Source organism: Saimiri boliviensis, chromosome 3 (assembly GCF_048565385.1).
Source record: "Saimiri boliviensis isolate mSaiBol1 chromosome 3, mSaiBol1.pri, whole genome shotgun sequence".
Classification (NCBI taxonomy): Eukaryota; Metazoa; Chordata; class Mammalia; order Primates; family Cebidae; genus Saimiri; species Saimiri boliviensis.
The window spans coordinates 24,665,888-24,690,290 of NC_133451.1; the positions used below are offsets into that span (position 1 = coordinate 24,665,888).

The following is a 24,403-nucleotide window of genomic DNA, read 5'->3' on the forward strand; positions in this document are numbered from 1 at the left end:
ACCACGTGCGGGAATCTGGTGCGGATCCAGTCGGGGCGGGAGAGGGCGCGCGCCAGCCAGGCTAAAGCGCGCGGGACGCCGATCGGGCGCCGGGCGGTTCGGGGCGGTTCGGGCCCGTTCGGGCGGCAGGGCCCGTCGGAGCCTTTCTCCTCGCAGTCTGGCTGGCCGTCTGTCTTCGCGTAGCGGGCGAAGTCGAGATGGGCTCATTAAGGCGGCAGGTAGGCAGTGCCCCGGCGGCGGCGGCAGGCGGTCCTGGAATGTGGAAGGGGCGTGATGACAGCGGCCGCCGGCCTCTTTGCGCAACACCTTCTCCATATATACCCGGGGCGCCGCGCTCCACCTGGCCGCCGCCTCCAGCCCAGCACCTGCGGAGGGAGCGCTGGTGAGTACCGCCGCCGGGGCCTCCTCCTAGCTCTTTCCAGGACTTTGATTCTCTTAGTTCTTGTAAATAACCCTCGATGCTGACCTCAAGGCACTTGGCTGGCTTTGGTCAGCAGAAGTGAAAAAACAAAACAAAACAAAACAAAACAAAACCAAGCAAAACAAAAAGCTTTCCACAATCAATGTTCAAGTTGTTTTCTTCTGTTTTTTTTTTTTTTTTTTTTTTTTTTTTTGGAGACGGAGTCCAGTCCCCAGGCTGGAGTGCAGTGGCGCGATCTCGGCTCACTGCAACCTCCGCCTCCCGGGTTCAAGCGATTCTCCTGCCTCAGCCTCCCAAGTAGCTGGGACTACAGGTGCCCGCCACCACGCCGGCTAATTTTTTGTGTTTTAGTAGAGACGGGGTTTCACCATGTTGCCCAGGCTGGCCTTGAACGCCTGAGCTCAGGCAATCCACCTGCCTCTGCCTCCCAAAGTGCTAGGATTACAGGCGTGAATCACCGAGCCCGACCTGTTTTCTTCTTAATGTTACGGTTATTGCTTTCATTACAGCTCTTACTGTTACATTGTTACGATTGACAGTGTTATTAATCAGCCACACTTGCAGATTCTAAAATAATAGCTGTTTTGAGAGTCGTGGTTTGGAAGAGGAAAGGCCCAGGTGATAGAAGGCTCCACTTAGGGATCAGGGTGACTGGGCTGTTTGTGGCGGGGTCACCAACTAGCCATGTGACTTAACGCCAGTCCCCATGAGCCCCTGGGCTGCAGCCTTCCACCCTTTAAAAGAAGAGGAATGAGACATCTCAGGGCCATGAAAATTCTAGGTTTATGGTGGCTGCCTGGTGATGGAACACTCCTCGCCTTGCAAGTGTGACTTACACCTAATGCAGTACTTCTTTGCCGTTATTTAAGGTGACTAGGAGACAGTCTTAGTTTGTTTCTATTGGGGCCCGTGGTGATCAGTAAACGGTCTGTCATTTAGCTGTCTTGGGGAGGAAAGCTCGAAATTTCTGTTTTCCAAGCCGGAGGCAGGTGAGCAGGCTAGAGAGATGACTTACAAGGAGATGTGCACTTGATTGGTTGGGTTCCGGGAATGCGCATCCTCAGGCCAGGAAGTGGGGGCTGCATGGCATGGAGTTAGTTCAGGCTCCCTGGAGCGGCGCCTGCCACCGGTGGCTCGCATGGAGCTGAATAGCGTTGGAATCTTGTTTTCTTTGAGGAGGTCCCTTTCTCAAACATGCTGATTTCATGGAAGCAGCTTGTGGATTTCATCACTCTGAGTCCCCTTTTCCTGTTGAGGGGCACCAGGGGGCTTCTGTGTTAGCCCTGATGGCTCTGGGCCTTGTCGTTCCATCCTTTTTCCTGCTTCCCTTGTGTGATGGCAGTTCCTTAACGTGTCCCGGGTTGGGTATTCTTGTAAAACTGTGTCTGTAGGAGTGGCTGTTGTTTCAGATTATTTAAAAAAAAAAAAATTAAAAAGACTGCATCTTTTGTCCCATGCCAGCTGATCATGATCTTCTCTGCTTTTGTAATTTTGGCAATGGGTGATAAGAAGGGCGTACTTTGTAAAAGATTTGGATGCTAAAGAAATTGCCCCATCCAAAACTCTCCCCAGATTGCTCAACCATCTCACTGCAACAGCCTCCTGTGGTATGAGGATAGGCCTCTGATTGTTGCCGTTAGACACAAAGGAGACATAAAAATAGCCCGAATTCAATGTAATGAGAAAACAGCCTCTCAGAATCAGAGTGCTTTGGAATAAACTGGGCTTTAATAACCCGTTTCAGGCATCTTCCACCCCTCTATCCTCACCCACACCCCCACTTCCATTCTGGGGACAGCGAGGAACAATCAGGACATCCCAGGGAATTTATTCATCTCAGTGAATTTTAAAAATGCAAAGGCACAAAAAGAATGCTGAAAAGATTGCAGTATGTTTAAGATGTTTATGTTTATACTTAATTTAACTGCTTTAAACCCCCCAATACAATGCAGCATAATTGATATAGTTACAAGTTAATTACAGAATTTATTTGACCATATCATAAATACAAATTGAAAATGCATGATGAGGGTGTGGTTTGGTAATACGGTCCAAGTTTAAAGTGATAGAATAAATGTCTTTAAAATTTCATTAGTGTGTCACATCAAAAATGTAAACTGAAGTTATCTGTCGATGTGAGGCCCAGGACAGTTGCTTCCTGGGCTCCTCTCTTCGCTACTACCACTGTGTCCTTGAAGGGATTATTTTTAGCAGTAACGCTTTTTTAGAAACAGGCTCTCGCTATGTTGTCCAAGCTGGTCTGAAACTCACAGGTTCAAGGGTCTCTCCCACACTGGCCTTGCAAAGTGCTGGGATTACAGGTGTGAGCCACCACCCTTAGCCTATAGGGGTGATTATTTTTCCTTGTGATGGCTGTAAGGGAAGCTGAGGAAAAGGAAACATCACCCTCTTGGGAATTTTTGAAGCATGGAGTCATTCTTTGAAAGTACAAGCAGTTTTCCAGTCTGGCTAACATGGTGAAACCCCATCTCTACTAAAAATATAAAAACATTAGCTGAGCGTGGTGGCAAGCACTTATAATCCCGGCTACTCAGGAGGCTGAGGCAGGAGAATCGCTTGAATCCGGAAGGCGGAGGTTGCAGTGAGCCGCGATCCCGCCACTGCACTCCAGCCTGGGCGACAGAGCAAGACTCCATCTCAAAAAAGAAAAAAAAAATACAAGAAAGTTTTCTTGGGCATCCTGAGAACACCGGCCTGCATGAGATTAAATTATTTCTGCAGTGCTGTGGTGCCTATGTGACTTGAAGCAATCGATTTCTTTGTGGCTCAGTTTTTCCCTCTGTAGAATGAGAATAATGTTCATTCTAAAGGAGACTCTAAGTTTACATCAATACATGAAATGCTGGGAGTTAATTTGTGCACCAGTTTGCAAGTGCCAGGCACAAACTGCCTCAGAAACACTGCTGGCTACTGTGTATGCAGCACTGTCCTATGTGCTGGGGCCACGATGGCCATACTCTACCCCCTGTGCTTGTGAAGGCCACCGTCTACTGGGAGACTGTGGGTCTGTGTCCTGGTTTCTCCCAGGATCACTGCCCTGGGCTTCCTTCTCTCCGAGTTTCTTCAGATGTCCTTGACTGTGGCTCTGAGCACACGGGGCCCCAGAACAGGTCTTGGCTGAAGAAGCCCAAACAATGTGATCGTAGGGCTTGGGTGACTGCCAGGTGCCCTACATTCTCCTGCTTCCGAGTCAAGGAAGTTCCTCTCCTGGGCCTTCCAGAAAGAATCCGAGCTCTTTTTGGCAGTGGGTACCCCTGCCGTGCAGGAAGTGGAGCCAAGAGAGTGAGGTACACAGGCAGCTCAGTTATAGAAGCCATCGGGGGCCTCGGGAGAGCAGGTGTGTGGGCACTGGGGGCCTCCTACTCTCCTCCCCGGGCTACAGTAAAAAGCTGCCAACTGATGACTTCTCTCTTCCTCTGCTGCTGCTGGTGGGTGGCAAGAATGTGCTGGAGTGAGGCCTTGGGAAAACTGGGAGAGAACAAGAAGGCAATGGTTGCGCCAGGGCTATGGGGGTGGGAGAAATGCTTCAGAGGGGCTGAGAGCTCCAGGGTACATTCTCTAATACTGAGTATTTAAATACCATTTTAATACTGCTCCGCCTCCTCCTCCCATCAGCCATTGCAGTGTTCTTGGGCGGGCATTTCCAGCATCTGCATGACCACGTGGGAGTGACCTGTAGACAGAGCGATCTATCTAGCCAGCTATCTGAAAACACTCAGAGCCCCCAGTGTGCCTAGACCTAAGGCCCTTGGGTGCCCTGGTGTTTTGATGGGGGCTGGAAGATTCCTCCTCCCTTTGCCCGTGACTGGGAGATCTATGGAAAAGCTTCTGGCGTTGGAGCCAGCAGTCTCGGGTTCAGACCCTGACACCAGCCCCAGGTAGCTGGGGGCAAGCTTCTTTGATTCTCTGTACCTCAGTTTCTTTGTACAGTGAGATGAAAAATTCCTTCTTTGTTAGATTTAATGGGTTCACAAGCTGCACAGGATGCTCCCCTGTCACAAAACAAACATTAGCATCTTTTCCTCACAGGCTTTGGGTTTATTTGTTCAAATATTGACTGAGATCCACGACCATGCTGAGCATTGGAGATGAAGAGCTTATGGTCTGGGGTACGCAGCGGAGGTGCGGCCATTTATTGTTCATGACACAGTGAATTTCCTCATCGTGTCGTGAGCAATAAACAAGAGGGTTCCGAGTGTTTACTCTGCCAGGCACCGAGCTGCAGCCTCACCTGCATGTATTAACCAATTAGTCCTCATAACAGCTCAGTAAGCGAGATGGTCTATTGTGACTGTTTTTGAAAGGATGAAACTGAAGCTCAGAGTGGCTCAGGGCTGCATATAGTGAGGGGCAGGCCTCTGCAGAGCCAGCCCTCGCCCACCGTGTGATTCCCTCCCTTTAGGTGCCACTGAGCCATCTTACCTTTGTGGGCTTAGGGGTTGAGCTGTATCTTTTAAAAGAATTTGGAAATTTGCGAAGAAAATTTAAAAAATCACCCACTGTCTCACCACCCACTTTAACTCCAGAGAACATTTCTGGATCTTGTCTGGCTTGTTGAGATGATGCTGTGAAGGGAAGAGCTAAGTACTTTATATTCCCAGTTTATCTGACGCATTTTCCTGTGGTTTTGCTGATTCAGTGTAACCTTTTTAATGGCATACTCTTACAATGCATGGACGTACCACAGTAGAGTAAGTGCTCTTTTTTTTAATTTTTATTTTTCGGCACTGTAAATGACAGAGCAGCAAATATCTTTTTGGCCTACATCACATTCATTCTGTCATAGATATGCTAGGCAGAGCTCAAGATCTCAAAGATGAAGTGATGAATGAGACAAAGTCCCCTTTTTGGTTGGGTTTGCAGTCTGGTAGGCGGGAAATAGGCCGAAGAGGAAAGGAGTCAGGTGGACTCAGGTTCTAGGAAGCCATCTTGGAAGAGGTGATCAGAGTAAGTCAGGTATTTCTGATTTTCTGAGCAAGGATTCCTAGCTTCCTAATTTCTAGAAGTGAAATGACTGGGTCAAAGATGTATAATAAATGTAAGGCACTTCGGCCATTTTGCCAACTTTTCCAGAGCTTCTAGCAGTGTTCACCTCATAACATCTCCAGCATAGCATAACAAACTTAATTTCTTTCTTTCTTTCTTTTTTTTTTTTTTTTTTTTTTTTTTGCGACTTTGAGAGTTGTCATCACGTTTTAGTTGAAATATATTGGATTTCTTTCTTTTTTTTTTTTTCTTTGAGATGGAGTTTCACTTATTCCCTGGGCTAAAGTGCAATGGTGTGCTCTTGGCTTATCATAACCTCTGCCTCCCAGATTCAAGTGATTCTCCTGCCTCAGCCTCCTGAGTAGCTGAGATAAGAGACATGTGCCACCACGCCTGACTAATTTTGTATTTTTAGTAGAGACAAGGTTTCACCATGTTGTCAAAGCTGGTCTCAAACTCCTGACCTCAGGTGATCTGCCCGCCTCAGCCTCCCAGAGTGCTGGATTACAGGTGTAAGTCACTGTGCCCAGGCTGGATTGCTGCTGCTTCTTCTTTTTTTTTTTTTTTTTTTTTTTTTTTTTTCTTCTTTTTTTAACAGACATTTTAGCCATTTGTTCCTTTCCTGTGAATTGCTTGTGTCCAGTCCTTTGGACTGCCTTGTCTAATGGACAAGGACTAATTTTCTCTCGTCAAAGAACAAGTACTCCAAGGACTGGAATGTGAGGTGTGTCAGTCCCATGTAACTGAGAAAGGCATTGTGGAGAAAATGGATTGTAAGAAGGTCCTTTTTGAAGGCTGAAGAGAATGTGGTTCTAACAAAGGATGATTAATCCAGGCAGCATGACACAGTAATAATTGCTGCTATTTATTGGAGGCCTCCTCAATGCCAGTCACTTTCTAGACTGTTCTTTCTTTCTTTCTTTTTGTTTTTTGAGATGGAGTTTCGCTCTTACTGCCCAGGCTGGAGTGCAATGGCACAATCTCAGCTCACTGTACCCTCCACCTCCCAGGTTCAAGTAATTCTCCCACCTCAGCCTCCCAGATAGCTGGGACTACAGGCATACACCACCACACCTGGCTAATTTTCGTATTTTTAGTGGAGATGCGGTTTCACCATCTGGTTGGCCAGGCTGGTCTCGAACTCCTGACCTCAGATGATCCACCCGCCTCAGCCTCCCAAAGTGCCTGGGATTCCAGGCATGAGCCACTGCGCCTGGCGCATCCTGCTTTTGACTGATGGAGAAAATCAAAACAAAAACAAGTTTAAGAGATGAAAGGTGGTGCACGCAGCTAACCCAACACTGAGAGGTTGTTTGCTTTAGTGACTGCCTGGTGAGTGTTTGACGGGGAACCACAAAGAAGTGAAATATGGCGCTTAAGATGCCACTCTTGGGGGCCATAAGCAAGAAATCCTTCCCTTCCCTTTACTGCGGAACTCCCCAGCCAGGAGAAGCTTTGTAACCGATAGTTCCTCTTATAGCCACTGGGTGTGCCTCCTTTCCACGACTGCTGCTCTAAGCTGTTCTCTCATGCACAGATCATGGCTCCCTGGCCTGAACTGGGAAATGCGCAGCCCAACCCCAATCAGTACCTTGAAGGGGCTGAAAGTCAGCAGCCCATCACCCCGGATAAAAGCAAAGAGACCGACAAAAGTAAGTGTTACTTGCTTGTTCTCGAAACAGCTTCTCTTGTGAGGAGCCCACGAGACTTGGGTCTGATTCCTCACGACTCCTTTTGCTTGTTTCATCAGATAACACTGGGGCACCTGTAACCAAGGTTGAACTTCTGCCAACGTACTCCACGGCGACACTGTTAGAGGAGGCCACCGAGGGGGACGACCCCTGGAACCTACCTACTCTTCAGGATGCGGGGATCAAGTGGTCAGGTAAAAGTGAGGCTGGCTAGGGCAGGCAGGAGGGGAACTTCCTGTGGTTCACAGTGTCACCATCTTTCTGTCACCCCGTCCCCTCCCCCTTTTCATTGTTCCGATGCCCTTGAAGCAAGGATCCTGGCTACGGATGTCACCCTCCCATCTTTTTCTTTCTTTTTTTGAGATGGAGTCTTGCTCTGTCACCCAGGCTGGACTGCAATGGCGCAATCTCAGCTCACTGCAACCTCCACCTCCTGGGTTCAAGCAATTCTCCGGCCTTAGCCTCCCAAGTAGCTGGGATTACAGGCTAATTTTTGTATTTTTAATAGAGACAGGGTTTCACCATGTTGGCCAGGCTGATCTCGAACTCCTGACCTTATGATCTACCCACCTTGGCCTCCTTCCCTGTTCTGAGATTACAGGCATGAGCCACTGTGTCTGGCCACTGTCCCATCTTTGAAATTGAGTCAAAGCATGTTGGAATAATTGGAGGGTCATTCATTCAACAAATGTGCCAGGCACTGTGGTTATAGCAAAGATGGACATTGTCTGGATCCTTATAATTCACTGTGGGTGAACAGGTTCCAGGTACTGGTTTGGAGGTGCTGTGGATACAGTGATGAATGGAAGAGGTCTCTCTTCTCAGAAGGCTTTCAGAGGGGTCGCCTCACCCAAATGTGGGCATCTGGGAAGGTTTCTAGAAAAACAGAATATGCAGCCAGACAGCTGGGTGCAAGCAATCACTGTTTCATTTCCAAATGTACGTAGGGCAGAAGGTCTGTCTGCAAACTAAACAGCAAGGAAGAAAAAGGAGATTAGGGTGTGGGGTGGGGAGGTGAGGTGGGAAGGAAAGAGCTGGGAGGGGGAAGATGAGAACCGTGATTTCAAAAGCCAGTGGGGTAAACAATAGCTAAGGATGTAGCATCCCAGGATGTATGATGCCCCAAGCCCTCCATAAATTGAGGCTGTGATTGCTGCTGTGCAGCTGCATTCTAGAAAATACTCTGTGCTGTTCAGAACGTGACAGCCATTATCTCCCACTCTGCACTTAGCAGGTGGCGAGTGCTGTTGACTGCCTCACTCTGACACTGTGGCTCAGCTGAGCCGGAGCCTGTTTTGTCTGTTGAAGACTGCATTGAACCCCTCCTCCCAAATGCAAATCCTTTAGAGGCACTTTCCAGGGTTTCAGCTAAAGGGACCACAGTGGTAACTGCTTTGAAAGCTGCAGTGATGGCTGTATCCCATCTGTAAGCCTCACTAGATGTAAGAACTTAACGGCTGCCAGGCTGGGAAGGGAGCGGGGGGGCGGGGAGAGTTCTGAGCTCATTACCAAAGTTTCATGCCTTTCTCTCTGACCCCTACCCCACCCCCCTGCAGAGAGAGACACCAAAGGGAAGATTCTCTGTGTCTTCCAAGGGATTGGGAAACTGATTTTGCTTCTCGGATTTCTCTACTTTTTCGTGTGCTCCCTGGATGTTCTTAGCAGCGCCTTCCAGCTAGTTGGAGGTAAGAATGAAAGGCTAACAACTCAGCCAGCCCTCTCCAGCTGCAGCCTCCTGGAGTGTTTTAGGACTGGAACTCAGATCACTTGTGAAGTCTATGCTTTCCATTATAGAAGAGAACACTGAACCCTATACAAAGGGCTGTGACTTGGCTCAGGTGGCTTAGGCCAGGAGCCGGGGCTGGAGGCTATTCCAAGCTATCAGCCACTTGAGTTTGTCCACAAACCCCAGGCAGGAAATTGTTTGACACAGACTTAGCTGAGGAATTCCTACTATCTTGCCCACCAGAGAGAATTCTGGAATACAAAAGAGGGCCCTTTGAAAGCTGGGCCCTTGCTGGGGGAAGGACAGGGCCCCTTCTCTGGGCTGGAGGGATCTGTATCCATTGCAGTTACCTACACAGTTCTCGGAGCTGTGTGTGCCCATGGAGCATGGGAACCCAGAAGTGAAGTCGCCATGTGCTTGGTTACTCTTGCACCTCAGTGGTGACGTCAGTCACAGGCAGAACTCTGAGTGCCCACTGGGTGCAGGCATTTTCAAAGGCTCTCTATCAAACATTCTTTCCCAAAGTCCTCCCATTTACGGAGAGATCACAAACCAGCCCTGAGATTCACAGCCTATAATTAGCAAAGTAAGATTCAATCTCAGATCTGGGTGGTGCAGAGGACCATGGATTTCTGCAACCCTTGCTGCCTCTCTTGGGAACTGAGCTTTGTGTCCTTGGAGAGCTGGGGAGGTGGGCATTCATGGGAGAGCACGAGGGACATACTGACTTCCTGAACATTGCTTCTGGGCTCCCTGGTCTGTGGCAGCATCGGCTAGGGCCTTTGCTGTCCGGTTATCTCAAACAAGTCACCTGCATCCTCTGGGCTTCCATCTTCTTTATACAGTGGACTAGGGAATGGATTGATGGTCTCAGGCACACTCTTGAGAATAACTCTCCCAGCATTCAGTTAAGGCTGGTGCTGGGGCTAAGCGTGGGTAGAGGAGAAGATCCACTCTTGGAGGATACATGTGAATTGAGGATACACCCCAGAGACATCCACGAGGCTCACTGGCACCCACTGGTCCCAATACAGAGCTGAGGCCGGGTTCCTGAGCAGAGAAGGGCTTGCTGACTGAGGGAGTGGTTGAAGAGTGGAAGGATGGAGGGTGAAGGAACAAGAGTAATCAGAGGCTCACAGTGGGTGGGGAAGTAGGGCAGAGAGACAGGGACCGGAGGCACACGTGGGCAGCCAGCGGGTTTCCTACCTTATCGGGGCAGCACTGGGAAGAGGCATGGGGAAGCAGGATTCCCTGGGTTCCCTCAGGGATGGGGGCTGGAGGCTGGACTTTCCAACCCACTGCCAGCTGGCCTTGGATGGAGACTTCTGTGTACCCAGTGCCCACCTAATCTCCCTGATCACGTGTATGTGTGTGTGTGTGTTTTTTTTTTTTTTCAGGAAAAATGGCAGGACGGTTCTTCAGTAACAGCTCTATTATGTCCAACCCTGTGTTGGGGCTGGTAATCGGGGTGCTGGTGACTGTCTTGGTGCAAAGCTCCAGCACCTCAACCTCCATTGTCGTCAGCATGGTGGCCTCGTCATGTGAGTCGGGCCCCCACAAGCCCAGCTGCATTGTGGACACTCTCCTGTCTATGGGGGGGTGGGGGACAGGAATTCACTCTGAATATGCCCAGGCCTGGTCACCATTGTCTTCCCAGCTACCATGTGTTCCCCTCTTCATCCAAGGCAGCTTCCTGTTTCCATTTCTACGGCAGGATCTGGAAACGGACCCTGCTGCTGGAGTTCAGCGCTGAATTCTTTTTTTTTTTTTTTTTTTTGAGATGGAGTTTCGCTCTTGTTACCCAGGCTGGAGTGCAATGGCACAATCTCGGCTCACCGCAACCTCCGCCTCCTGGGTTCAGGCAATTCTCCTGCCTCAGCCTCCTGAGTAGCTGGGATTACAGGCACATGCCACCATGCCCAGCTAATTTTTCGTATTTTTAGTAGAGACGGGGTTTCACCATGTTGACCAGGATGGTCTCAATCTCTTGACCTTGTGATCCACCCGCCTCAGCCTCCCAAAGTGCTGGGATTACAGGCTTGAGCCACCGTGCCCAGCCTCAGTGCTGAATTCTCTAGGACTGTGCTTTCCAGACCTGTGGCCACTGGCCACATGTGACAACTTAATTTCATTGAACCTTAACTGATTTAAAGTTAAAATATAACATTCAGTTCCTCAGTTGTACTAGTTACATTTCAAGTATTGAAGAGCCACAGGTGGCTGGCAGCTACCCTATTGAGCAGTAGAGACATAGAACATTTCCATCACTGTAGAAAGTTAGTTCTCTGGGACAGGGCAACTTGGTGCTAAGAATAAAGGCAACTAATCACATCACAAATTGCTCTGGGACAACTGAGCTTGGGGAAGTGACACTCTAAGCTTGTACCTGCCTGAGAATTGCTCTAGCAAGGTTGGACAGACCCTCTGAAGGGGACCAGTTTGAACTGATTGTTACTATTTTCAAATAGAGACATGGGTCCCGCTATGTTGCCGAGGCTGGTCTCAAACTCCTGGGCTCAAGTGATTCTCCTGCCTCAGCCTCCCAAAGTGCTGGGATTACAGGCATGAGCCACTGTTCCTGGCCAAAACTATTTTTCTTCCCAAGCCAGCACCTTAGCCAGAATTAACTACAATGTTTCTGGGTCCAGTTGGAAGAAGGTATTACATATTCAAAATATTTTACTTGTATATGTCAAAAAAAGTACAGCAATATGCTGATTCTGTTTGAAAAAGTCACAATGCCTGGAATTAACCGTGTGATATCTCTCAGAGAAATGATGCTTCCTGGCTGGGTGCAGTGGTTCATGTGTGTAATCCCAGCACTTTGGGAGGTTGAGGCGGTGGATCATTTGAGGTCAAGAGTTCGAGACCAGCCTAACCAACATGGTGAAACCCTGTCTCTACTAAAAATACAAAAATTAGCTGGACATGGTGGTGCATGCCTCCCATCTCAGCTATTCAAGAGGCTGAGGCAGGAGAATCGCTTGAACCCAGGAGGTAGAGGTTGTGGTGAGCCAAGATCGCACCACTGCACTCCAGCATGGGCAACAGAGCGAGATCTGTCTCAAAAATAAAAAAAAAGAAGTGATGCTTTCTCAAAGGTGAGCCTTTGTGCCATGCACAACTGACTCAACTGTACATGCAAGCCCTGGAACTCCTCCACCTAAGTCCTTCATCGCTGGCTGCCTCCTGGTCTCCTTCAGGCTAGCTTTGGATCTGCAACAGGGAGGAGGGAGGAATCTAGAAAGGCACTTTCATCAGATTTATAGTGAAATGCATGACCCCACAGAGGATAAGAGCTACTGCTCTAGAGGACATCAGCATGAGTGACGTTAGCCTGCCTCCAGGCTGCCTTTCTAAGCTCACTGATGGCTCTTTTCCATCCCCCAGTGCTCACCGTTCGGGCTGCCATCCCCATTGTCATGGGAGCCAACATTGGAACGTCAATCACCAACACGATCGTTGCGCTTATGCAGGCGGGAGACCGGAGTGAGTTCAGAAGGTAAGAGGCTCAAAACCAGCCCTTGCAACATCAGCTGTATTGTTGTAGGCCACGCTGTTGTACTTACTTTTAACCAGTCGGAGATGACCTGCTTATCAGGTTCATTCCTGGAGTTCCTAGAAGTAACCACAGGAAAGGTAGAGCTAGGGTTGGATCATGTAGCCAGGATAGGTAGCTCCCTGATCTGCAGGGCAGGGATAATACCATCCAGCACCACTGTGTTGTCATGGGATTGAGTACGATCTAGTAGGTATGTGTTTAGAGCACCCATTACATCGAGTTCACTAAATAAATGCAAGCTGTAGCCAGAAATGTACGCTGGGTGGTGGAATTGAAACAAGGCCAACTAGGAGAGTAGGATTTATTGGGGCCAGGAATGGTGGCTCATGCCTGTAATTCCAGCTCTTTGGGAGACTGAAGCCGGTAGCTTGCCTGAGGTCAGGAGCCTGGCCAACATGGTGATACCCCATCTCTACTAAAAAGACACAAAATTGTCAGGCGTGGTAGCAAGTGCCTGTAATCCTAGCTACTTGGGAAGCTGAGGCAGGAGAATCGCTTGAACCCGGGAGACAGAGTTTGCAGTGAGTCGCGATCATACCACTGTCCTCCAGCCTGGCTGATAGAGTGAGACCCTATCTCGAATAATAATAATATAATAATAAAAGTATTGTTTGGTCATAATTATAACTTATGAAAACTGTCACTGTCGGTCAGTTCAACCGTTGCCACTTTTTCATTGTTCTTCACCTACATGTCAATAAAAAGCAAATCTGTGTATGCATAAAATCCAAAAATAGAGTAGGTAGAATATTAGAAACTTTTTTTTTCAAAAATGTTAATGTGAAAATTAAATGTTTCTCAGCCTCTAGCTGTTTTTTTTTTTTTTTTTCCTCTTTTATTTTTTAAGGGAAGCTTTTTCATTAATGATAAAAAAAATCCAGAACAGAGTTTTTTCAATCTGGAGATAAGATGGAATCAAGGAGGAATCTTTGAACCTCCTCAGATGGATGCAAAATGTAATATACTTTAGCCTTGTGTCCTGTGGAAAATATTCATGTTTCATCACTTTCAAGAAAAAGATTAAGAATTCACGTGCATAGAGGTCTTTTTAAGTGGAAAATTTTTTTATTATACTTTAAGTTTTGGGGTATATGTGCAGTTAAATTTTTTTATTGATACAAAATGGTTTTATACCTTTATGAGGTACATGTGATATTTTGTTATATTATTTGTTGATTACATGTTATACGTATGATATATTTGTTACATGCATAGAATGTGTAGTGATCAAATCAGCGTATTTGAGGTGCCCATCACTTTGAGTATTTATCATTTCTATGTGTTGGGAACAATTGAAAACTCAGCATGGAGGGCTTTGTTTGCCTTCATACTGGTCCCCACATTTCCTTAAGAAGGTTGCCTTCAATATACATGATAGAAAAGTGGCTTTGATGCAATCCTTCCCAACGGTGAGAGCTGGGCTAATTATTCCAACCCTAACGTCCTTGCTGGCCCGCAGTATCCTCATCTGGCCAGTGGGAATATAGATACAGCCACTTTGGGGATTGCTATGAGAGAACAAAGATGAAACTGTATACATGTGCACACTTCCACAGGTGACACCTAGCAGAGGGTGGCAGATGATTCAGGTCATGACCCACCCCTTATGGTGCCTTCTTGCTTAGTAACTTAGCTGTCGGGGCTCCCCTTCTGTAGAGCTTTTGCAGGAGCCACCGTCCACGACTTCTTCAACTGGCTCTCCGTGTTGGTGCTCTTGCCCGTGGAGATTGCCACCCATTACCTTGAGGTCATAACCCAGCTTGTGGTGGACAGCTTTCACTTCAAGAATGGAGAAGACGCCCCAGACCTTCTGAAAGTCATCACTAAGCCCTTCACAAAGCTCATTGTCCAGGTAACTCGCCTCCTTCAGAGAAAGAGACAAAATTCCTCCCCACACCATCCCCCACCTAAGCTGGCAGCTATAGCCGAGGGTCTACAACACAATTCTGGGCCGGGGACAGTGGGTAACCCTTGTTTTCCCAGCACTTTGGGAGGCCAAGGTGGGTGGATTGCTTGAGGTCAGGAATTTGAGACCAGCCTGACCAACATGGAGAAACCCCATCTCTACTTAAATGCAAAACATTACTTGGGCATGGTGGCACACACCTGTAGTCCCAGCTACGTGGGGGGCTGAGGCAGGAGGATAGCTTGAACCCCAGGAGGTGGAGGCTGCCGTGAGCTGAGAATTGCACCACTGCACTCTAGCCTGGGTGACAAAGTGAGACTCTGTTTTGAATAAATAAATGGGCCGGGAGCAATGGCTCACACCTGTAATCCCAGCACTTTGGGAGGCCGAGGCGGGCAGATCACCTGAGGTCAGGAGTTTGAGACCAGCCTGACCAACATGGAGACACCCCATCTCTACTAAAAATACAAAAATTAGCTGTGCCTGGTGGTGCATGCCTGTAATCCCAGCTACTCAGGAGGCTGAGGCAGGAGAATAGCTGAAACTCAAGAGGCGGAGATTGTGGTGAGCCCAGATAGCTGCCACTGATCTTCAGCCTGGGCAACAAGAGTGAAACGCCATCTCGAAAAAAAGAAGAAGAAAGACTATTCTGTAGCTGCCTCTGGAAAAGGCCAAGAGAGGCAGGACTTTAGGGCCACCTGATAGAGTGACTGACCGACCGTGATGGTTACTCTGACTTCCGTGGACCGCCCCCTTGACTGCAGTGGAGGCGCTTCTTCAGGCTGCACACCTTAGCCCATTTTTGTACCGCTGCTGCCCTCAATACCAGTGGACTTGATAAAGTATGATCTACCCTTTCCTGCCTGGAGCCTTCTCACCCCCTGCTCCCTGGGTCCTTGCTAGGACCTTGTATTTTACTGGTTTTCTTGGTCATTCAGTCATCCAGAAAATATCTGCTGTCTGCTCCCTAGATATCCATGCCTTTGCCGATAGAGTGAGTTTCGCTTTGCCTCCCTGAGGGCTTACAGTCACCTGGATCTCCTCAGAGTTCCTCTCACTGCAACCTCCTCGGTTTGTGCCCTAAATTGCTTCTGCAAATATGCTGATGGTCTCCTGTCTGTTGCTTTCCACAGCTGGATAAAAAAGTTATCAGCCAAATTGCAATGAGCGATGCAACAGCGAAAAACAAGAGTCTCATCAAGATTTGGTGCAAAACTTTTACCAACAAGGTATGTTTCCAAGAATATTCCCGGGCGGGTGAACCTTGCGTCTGAATGTTAAACCAAATCTTGCATTCAAGACGGGTAAATAAAAAGTCAGGGGAAAGAAATATTGGGAGCCCCTGAAAAATCAAAAGTGACCAGTGAATGCCTGTAGAAAACAAGTCCATGAATGAATGCTGAGTGCAGGTCAGCAGTAGGACATACAGACTCCCCTTTGCCTCACCCCTGGGATACAGTATTCTCAGTTTGCTAATTTCTCTGTCTCTAGGAGAAGGCTGTGTCTCTGTTCTCATTTTTGGAGGGACTCATGGAAATAGTCCAGCCCTCCCTATAGCTGTTGGCAGCAAGTGGCCTCTCTCTCACTTTGCAGACTCTTCCAGAGTATTCCCTCTGCTCGGGCCCAGAGCATTCATGCCCTATGTCAGGAACCTACCCAGCCTGCTTTGCACCTGGGTTGTGCCTTGCCCTTGCTTCTGGGGGTGTACATGTGTTTTGTTGTTGTTGTTGTTTGTGGGGTGCTGAAGACTGGAGACTAAAACACACAAACTAAATTTTTTTTTTTTTGATATGGGGTCTTGCTCTGTTGCCCAGGCTGGAGTGCAGTAGAACAGTCTTGGCTCACTGCAACTTCCACCTCCCAGGCTCAAGTGATTCTCCTGCCTCCACCTCCTGAATAGCTGGGATTACAGGCACCTGCCACCACGCCCAGCTAATATTTGTATTTTTATTAGGGTCAGGATTTCACCATGTTGGTCAGGCTGGTCTCGAACTCCTGACCTCAGGTGATTGGCCCGCCTTAGCCTCCCAAAGTGCTGGGATTGCAGACGTCAGCCACTGAGCCCGGCCATCAAACTAGATGTTTTTAAGTGGTGAAGGCTGACTTTAGTTGGCCTCAGTTGTTCTAAGAGATTTCTAATAAAGGTGAGAAATAAGTCCTTGAGAGAAGAGAATTGTACTGTTGGGGCCACACTGCACGCACCTGTGTGGTGTCTGCCCCTGTTCATCCCCACTCCCGCCATCGCTTGCCACTCCCCACTAACAGCTAGTGTCACGCGCGTTTGTCATGTTTCTCATCCAGACCCAGATGAACGTCACTGTTCCCTCGACTGCTGACTGCACCTCCCCTTCCCTCTGTTGGACGGAAGGCATCCAAACCTGGACCTTGAAGAACGTGACCTACAAGGAGAACATCGCCAAATGTGAGTGGAGCTCCGTGGATTGGCCACTGTGACAGGAGTTGTCTGGGGTGACATGTTTATCTGTGTGAAGCCCCAGTAAGTGAAGGAAAAGACAGGAGTCACCAAGCACCTCCCCTACATCAAGCAGTGAGCACATGCCTCCACAGCAGAGGAAACTATGGCTTAGGAACTGAGGTGACAGGCCCAAGGTCCCCACAGCAAGGGGCAGAACTGGGACATGAAACCCATTTCCTCTGCCAGCTCCGTACCACCTCAGAAAAGCTCAACAGATTCTAGAGGGCTCCCTCTACACGCTTTGTTCGGCCTCTCTTAGTCAGTAACTCTAGAGGCCAGGCTTGGTGGCTCATACCTATCATCCCAGCACTTTGGGGAGGCCAAGGTGGGCCCATCCCATGAGGCCAGGAGTTCGAGACCAGTCTGGCCAACATGGTGAAACCCTGTTTCTACAAAAATAATACAAAAAAAAAAAAAAATTAGCCAGGCATGGTGGCACAGGCCTGTAATCCCAGCTACTTGAGACACCAAGGGAGGATAATGGTTTGAACCCCAGGAGGCAGAGTTTGCAGTAAGCCACCATGGCACTCCAGCCTGGGCAACAGAGCAAGACAGTGTCGCAAAGTAAAATAATTTTAGGGAGACAAAAGGTAGATTTGAAGGAAGATGTGGGACCCACATAGAACAGATGTATTCATTCATTAGTTCCTTCTGTACAGCAGGGTCCATTCAGGGCACTGGAGCTGTAGCACTTGAACAAGGCCATGAGCCTGCATCATGCTCTGATTATTAAGAAGCTGTAATGTTTTTCCGACCCAGCCATCCTTAGTTGTTCATTACTCCTTACTTTTACTTTTGTATATCTCTGCTTCTCTCTTCCTACACCCCAACCTGACATTAATTCTGAGCAGTATAACTTAATATTCTAGGTACGGTCACCCCAAAGAATTAAATTAACTTACCACCTCCAACATTCTAGACACTATACATTCATTGATATAACCATATTTTGTTGGAATTATCTGGAGGATGCAGAAGGGTCTTTACAACTAGCAATGCCCCCTACTTTCGCTTGCCCATCGAACCCCTCAAAGCACACTTATCATTAGTAAAAAAATTAGACCAACAGCATGGTCCTTACACATAGAGCTGGGCTGGGTCTGCCCCTGAGTAGTTGTGCGATTTTTAAAGCCATCACTTCATCTTCCAGCCTCATGTGATCCCACTGATGATGTCTCAGTGGTGCCCTTCTCTGCAAAGGAGGTTGAGAAGGACCGTCTCGGTTTTGGGATGCCATGCATCAAACTAACAATGAGGAGTCTACTCATAGCAGAGACAGGATCTGGGGGAATAAAAAACAATCTGTAGCCGTGGTGGCTGCATGCCTGCCTGATGAGGTTCTCCGTGGTCTTTTTAGGCCAGCATATCTTTGTGAATTTCCACCTTCCGGATGTTGCTGTGGGCGTCATCCTGCTCGTCATCTCCCTGGTGGTCCTCTGTGGTTGCCTGATCATGATTGTCAAGATTCTGGGCTCTGTGCTCAAGGGGCAGGTGGCCACTGTCATCAAGAAGACCATCAATACTGGTGGGTACGCTGCCCTCACTTGCGGGCCTTGAGGGACGGTGTCATCATGCCCACTGCCTGGGGTGTGGGGGTCCTTTAAATTCCCATCTAGCAATGGCCTCTGCATGACATGGAGTTTCTCTCTCAGATTGGATCAGCAGCAGAAGTGAGGATGTCATTCACCTGGAAATGTTCTTGGTGTCCTGGGTGGGGTCTAGGGAACAGGCCCAAGCCTTGCATGTTGGCAAGGTCCTGAGAGGGAGCTCATATCTGGAGAGCCATGAGCCAGGCCTTTTTTCCTAGGAGGTTTCCTTTATGCTCAGGACTTTACTGGGTCTGTCAAGACCCCTTAGAAAAAGGGCCCCACGAGTCCACCCTCACCCCCACCTCCCTTCACTGTTGTGAAGGAAATGTGACACATAAATACGTCGGCATCCAGAGGTAGCCAATGAAACTGCTGGCCGAGAGGATTTCCTGCCAAGTAGGGTGTCTTGGCCAATGAGAGCTCGCTAAGCCAATGACATCATCACTCCATGAAAGCTCAGTGAAATACAACCAAGAAAATTTGTCCCCCACCCTAGGCTGTCTTGGGGAAACAGCAACTCTGGGTGCTTCTGGGAAATACAGGAACTGATCTAGCGCTGGTGGGGTGGAGGACTCAGTTGACAGGCACGTTCCAAGCTGCTGCGTTTTCTTAGTGCACCTTCAGGTGGAGATGAAGGTTGAAGGTTGAACGTGGGTGGTGATGGGAGACCAGGGCAGGAGAGGAAGTATGCTCTCAGCACTTTCTGGAAGGAGAGTGGTTATCTGGACAGGGTGGGTTCACTCCTAACCTGAACTCCAGGGAATCTGTGTTTTTGTTTTGGTAACACTCATCTGCATCCTTGGTTTTTCCATCTGAATATGCAGAGTAAAAGACAGTGGGAAATGAAACTGGATTCTAAAACTACTCTGCAATCTGAGACCCCCATATGTGGGATGAGGAGGTGCCTGTCCAACCTCACCCCTAGGTCCAGCCCCTGCCCCGGGCTGCCAGCCATACCTTCCGTAGAGAGGCTGTGACATCTCTTCCTTCTGTCTTCCAGATTTCCCCTTTCCCTTTGCGTGGTTGACTGGCTACCTGGCCATCCTCGTTGGGGCAGGCATGACCTTCATCGTGCAGAGCAGCTCTGTGTTCACGTCGGCCTTGACCCCTCTGATTGGTGAGTTACTCCCCGGCTTCTCCCTCTGGCCACCACTGCCATTTCCTGTCATCCCATAGGCCTGATGTGTTTGTGCATTGTGTCCCACCCCAGGAATCGGCGTGATAACCATTGAGAGGGCTTATCCACTCACGCTGGGTTCCAACATCGGCACCACCACCACCGCCATCCTGGCCGCCTTAGCCAGCCCAGGCAGCTCGATAAAGAGTTCACTCCAGGTTTGAACATGGGGCATGGGCGCAGGGGCGCTGGGGGCTGGACCTCCCATGGTCTTGCAAATTGGTCTCTAACAAGAGCCAGGCTTTTCTCTGTGCTCCCCGCAAAATGGAACTAATATGTGGAAGGGAAGCCATGGGGAAAGTTTTGAGGACCTTGATAGGAGAACAATCAAAATAGTCCTGAGAGAGGCAGTAAGACCCCCATAATTGGTGGCTGTTTCAGCAAAGGTTTGGTGGCCCCTTGATGTAGCTGGGGAAAGAGTACTTAGGAAGCACAGACGCCATCTCCCATCTCCTCACTCACTGCCCCCTCTGGGAAACTCCCCAGTTAGGAGACCTCCCTGGCATGGACCATCTAGGTTACCTGGTGCAAGACCTTTGGGATTTGAATTCTTATCTCACCATTTACATACCAAGTGACCTTTGGCAAGTAGTCTGACCTGAGCGTCCATTCCCTCATCTGAAAGATGGAGAACAGAATCCCTATTTCATTAGGATTATTATAAAGATCTGATAAGGCAAAGCCATCTGTGCAACAGAAATATAAATTCAGGCCAGGCGCGGTGGCTCAAGCCTGTAATCCCAGCACGTTGGGAGGCTGAGGCGGGTGGATCACCAGGTCAAGAGATCGAGACCATCCTGGTCAACATGGTGAAACCGTCTCTACTATAAATACAAAAAAAAAAAAAAAAAAGAAAAGAAAAAGAAATGTAAATTCAAGCATGTAATATAAATTAACTGCACATGTCATCCTAAAATTTTTTAGTAGGTACATTTTAAAAAGTGGAAACATTCATTTTTCAATAATGTGTTTGATTTAAACCATTATCACTTTAATATGTTATCAGTCTGTCAAACATTGAGATATTTGGCATTCTTTTCTGGAACTAAGTCTTTGCAATATAGTGTGTATTTCATACTTGAAGCGCATCTCTGTGTGGACGTGTGGCTAGTGTATCAGACGGCTGGTCCACAGCCTGGTGTGGTACTTGGCACCAGCCTTGGGAAAGTGACCAAGCGCCTGGCCTCTGGAGCCAGGCTTATGGGATGTGCATTTCCACCTCTTCCATCTCCCACCTGTCGATTTGGGGAGCATAACCTCATGATGCCTCCATGTCAAGGAAAAATGCCACTCTGTAGGGTGTTTTTTTGTTTTGTTTGTTTGTTTGTTTTTTAAAGACGGGGTTTCACCATGTTGGTCAGGCTGGTCTTGAACTCCCAACCTCAGGTGATCCGCCTGGCTTGGTCTCCAAAGTGCTTGGATTACAGGCGTGAGCCACCATGCCCGGCCAGTAGGGTGTTTTCTGAGGATTGAAAGAATGCACCACTGTGGGCCCCTGGCCCTCCCAGACACCTAGTAGGTCTTCATGGAATCCAGGTACCCTCTGGGCTGAGCCATAAAGACAAGGAAGGCCTGGAAGGCCCGTGACCATGCTGGCTGTGATGCCTCCTAGCTGACCTCCCCCTGCCCTTCTCTCTCACCCAAACGGCACCCACTGGGCAAAAGACCCCTCACCTGTCCAACCTCTTGTGTTGCAGATTGCCCTGTGCCACTTTTTCTTCAACATCTCCGGCATCTTACTGTGGTACCCGATCCCGTTCACTCGCCTGCCCATCCGCATGGCCAAGAGGCTGGGCAACATCTCTGCCAAGTATCGCTGGTTCGCAGTCTTCTACCTGATCGTCTTCTTCTTCCTGATCCCGCTGACGGTGTTCGGCCTCTCGCTGGCCGGCTGGCCGGTGCTGGTGGGCGTCGGCGTGCCCGTCCTCTTGATCATTATCCTGGTACTGTGCCTTCGCCTGCTGCAGTCCCGCTGCCCACGCATCCTGCCCAAGATACTCCAGAACTGGAACTGCCTGCCGCTGTGGATGCGCTCGCTGAAGCCCTGGGACGCCGTGGTCTCCAAGCTGACCGGCTGCTTCCAGCTGCGCTGTTGCTGCTGCTGCCGCGTGTGCTGCCGCCTGTGCTGCCTGCTATGTGGCTGCAAGTGCTGCCGCTGCAGCAGGTGCTGCGAGGACTTGGAGGAGGGGCAGGAGGCGCAGGGCGTCCCTGTCAAGGCCCCTGAGACCTTTGACAACATAACCATTAGCAGAGAGGCGCAGGGTGCGGTCCCTGCCCCGGACCTAAAGACCGAATGCACGGCCTTGTAGGGGGCCGCCCGGGTGCCGGAGGCGGGGGGAGGGACCTTGAGTCCTGCGTGCTCTCCTCCCTCCCACTTTCACCACCTCAAGGAGATTTGTTTCAAATTAGCGAATGAAATTGATGCACTCCTACATAACTCAATTCCCTGTGGCTTGGATAGGCCTACAGGGCAGTTTGATTCCAACCCCTGGAGACTCAGTAGTCTCTTACTCCAGGAAGACACAGGACGATGCCTAAAGAGAATCAGAGAATGAACGTGGCTGGAAAGATGGCTAATCCTGCACGTAGCTGGGTTGGTCAGTAGAACCTATTTTCAGACTCCTAGACCATCTTCAGAAGGAAAAGGCCCAGGGAAGGAATGTATGGGAGGCTCCCCCAGATGGGGAAGTGTATTCTCTATGACTATGGAGCTCAGGCCTCTTTTTTTTTTTTTTTTTTAAACCAAAGTCTGGCGACCGAGAGCAGCAACCTCATGGCCTCCTTGCCCCAGATCAGCCCCAGGGAGCATCTGCTCTGCTAATGGTTATGTTGTCCGAGGGTCAGGGGACAAAGCGTCATTATTTGGAAACTGAAGGTCACAAATGTGGGTCCATCCCACTTCCTAGTGCTCCCACATTTCCGATCAGGGTTTCCTTACCTGGACAGGTGTGCTTGTCCAAGCAGTTCACCCACAGTGTCCTTGTCCTCATGCTTCAGGGATGGGAGCCACGCCTGAACTACAGAGAGTTCAGGCTGGATACACGTGCCCAGCTGCTGCTCTTGTCTTAGGAGACAGAGAGAATGGGGCAGATGGAGGAGAAGAGAAGGGGAATGGGTAGCTTGGCATTCAGGGGATGTGGTGGATCTGCCAAAAGGGCCCCAGGTTCTGAATTTAGCAAACTTAGAAGCCAAATTAAAACGCATTGTGGCTAAAGACTAATGCTCCTCTCTTGGTCAGACAACAAAAACCCTCCCTGTTGGATCTTTTGAAATAAAACATGCAAATTCTCCAGCCTGCATGCTGCCACCTTGAATCCCAGGGATTATCTGTGTCTGGAATAGCTCTTCACCTCTCTCAGCCTCTTCACTTTCTGTGCAGGATGACTTCCTGGGTTAACTTCCTTCTTTCCATCCATCCACCCACTGGAATCTCTTTCCAAACATTTTTCCATTTTCCCATAGACGGGCTTTGATTACCTGCCCTCTCCATGCCCGCAAAGCTCCAGACTTTTCTCAGGGCGCAGAATTCGGCACCCAGTTGGACTGCCCGGTGAAGCAGGATCATTGAGTACAGTCGAGCGCACGTGTGTCTGGGTCAAAGGGGTGCGCTCCTTCTCATCCTAGATGCCTTCTCTGCCTTCCACAGCCCCTTCCTATTACATCACTGCCCCCCACCCACCCCCAACCATCCTAGTTCTTCCTGGCCAATGAGCTCCAGCCTTATCTAGGAAAGGGGGAGTAGGGGAAGCCAGGTGGCAAGGTTGGGTGCTCCCCCATCCCAGCTTCTCCACCATCCCAGCAGGTCAGGATATCAGACAGTCCTCCCCTGACCTTCACCCTCTGTAGCAATTCCCCAACAGAGTCAAATTCTCTGTTTATAGTCACAGCCCTGTACAGCATTTTTCATAAGTTATATAGTAAATGGTCTGGATGATTTTGTGCTTCTAGTGCTCTCATTTGGAAATGAGGCAGGGTTCTTCTATGAAATGGGAAGAAAGAAACCACTTTGTATATTTTGTAATATCACCTCTGTGGCCATGCCTGCCCGCACACTGTACATATGTAAGTTAAACCTGGGCAGGGGCTGTGGCCTTTTTGTATTCTGGTGATTTTTAAAAATTGGATCTTTGTACTTGCATTGATTGTATAATTTTGAGACCAGGTCTTGTTGTATTGCTCAGGCTGGTGTCAAACTCCTGGGTTCAGGAAATCTGCCCACCTCAGTCTCCCCAAGTGCTGAGATTACAGGCGTGAGACACCACATCAGGCCTGATTTTTTTGTTTTTTTTTGTTTTTTTTACTGGTTGTGGAAAGGGAGAAATAAAATCATCAAACTCAAAGGCGTGTGTTGTTTTTAATTACAGGGAAATAGGGACCTCGTTGGATCTGTTTTATGCAAATGTGAGTTCTCTTCCCTCACCAGACATCACTACCCACCACTTAGCATCTGACCCTGCAGCTGCATCATTTGTGGGGCCTCTTGTTCAAAAACCTGGGAAGAAGTGTCATTATGGACACTAAAAAGACAAAATTTCACTTTCTGTTATAGTCTCTCTTGAGTCGCCTTGGAAATTTGCTATTAAATACCATTCCAAGTAAAAAGTTGAGATTTAAATTCTTAGCATGAATTTCACATTTCATCTTTACATTGCGCAGTGCTGATTTCAGAAGCAAACATAAGGCCTATTAACTCGTCTGTGGAATCATTGACATGACAGCTCTTATTTGTAGCTCACGCATGTATTTTATTCCTATGAGAACAGGGAGAGCATTGCACAAAACTAGCTCAATTATTTTGATTTCACTTTTTTTTTTTTTTTAACAGAGTGAGATACTGTGTTACTCTGT

General features: G+C 48.7%; 1 protein-coding gene across 1 annotated transcript; it reads left to right on the plus strand.

Annotated features, from left to right (window-relative positions):
- Positions 1-303: 303 nt before the first annotated feature.
- On the plus strand, positions 304-23,895 carry SLC34A2 (solute carrier family 34 member 2). Its single transcript, XM_003927489.4, has 13 exons — positions 304-382; positions 6,966-7,080; positions 7,179-7,313; positions 8,676-8,804; positions 10,243-10,386; positions 12,236-12,347; positions 14,064-14,259; positions 15,447-15,542; positions 16,615-16,735; positions 18,147-18,314; positions 19,379-19,495; positions 19,589-19,713; positions 21,253-23,895. Exons 2-13 carry the CDS (start codon positions 6,969-6,971, stop codon positions 21,862-21,864), a joined length of 2,067 nt encoding a protein of 688 aa, XP_003927538.1. The 5' UTR covers positions 304-382; positions 6,966-6,968; the 3' UTR covers positions 21,865-23,895.
- Positions 23,896-24,403: the final 508 nt, after the last annotated feature.

Bases quoted from the DNA above. Each gene is read 5' to 3' on its own strand.
- SLC34A2 (XM_003927489.4), top strand. From the start codon at position 6,969: ATGGCTCCCTGGCCTGAACTGGGAAATGCGCAGCCCAACCCCAATCAG. The intron at 8,805-10,242 runs GTAAGAATGAAA...TTTTTTTTTCAG, and splicing joins CGCCTTCCAGCTAGTTGGAG to GAAAAATGGCAGGACGGTTC. The intron at 12,348-14,063 runs GTAAGAGGCTCA...CCCCTTCTGTAG, and splicing joins GACCGGAGTGAGTTCAGAAG to AGCTTTTGCAGGAGCCACCG.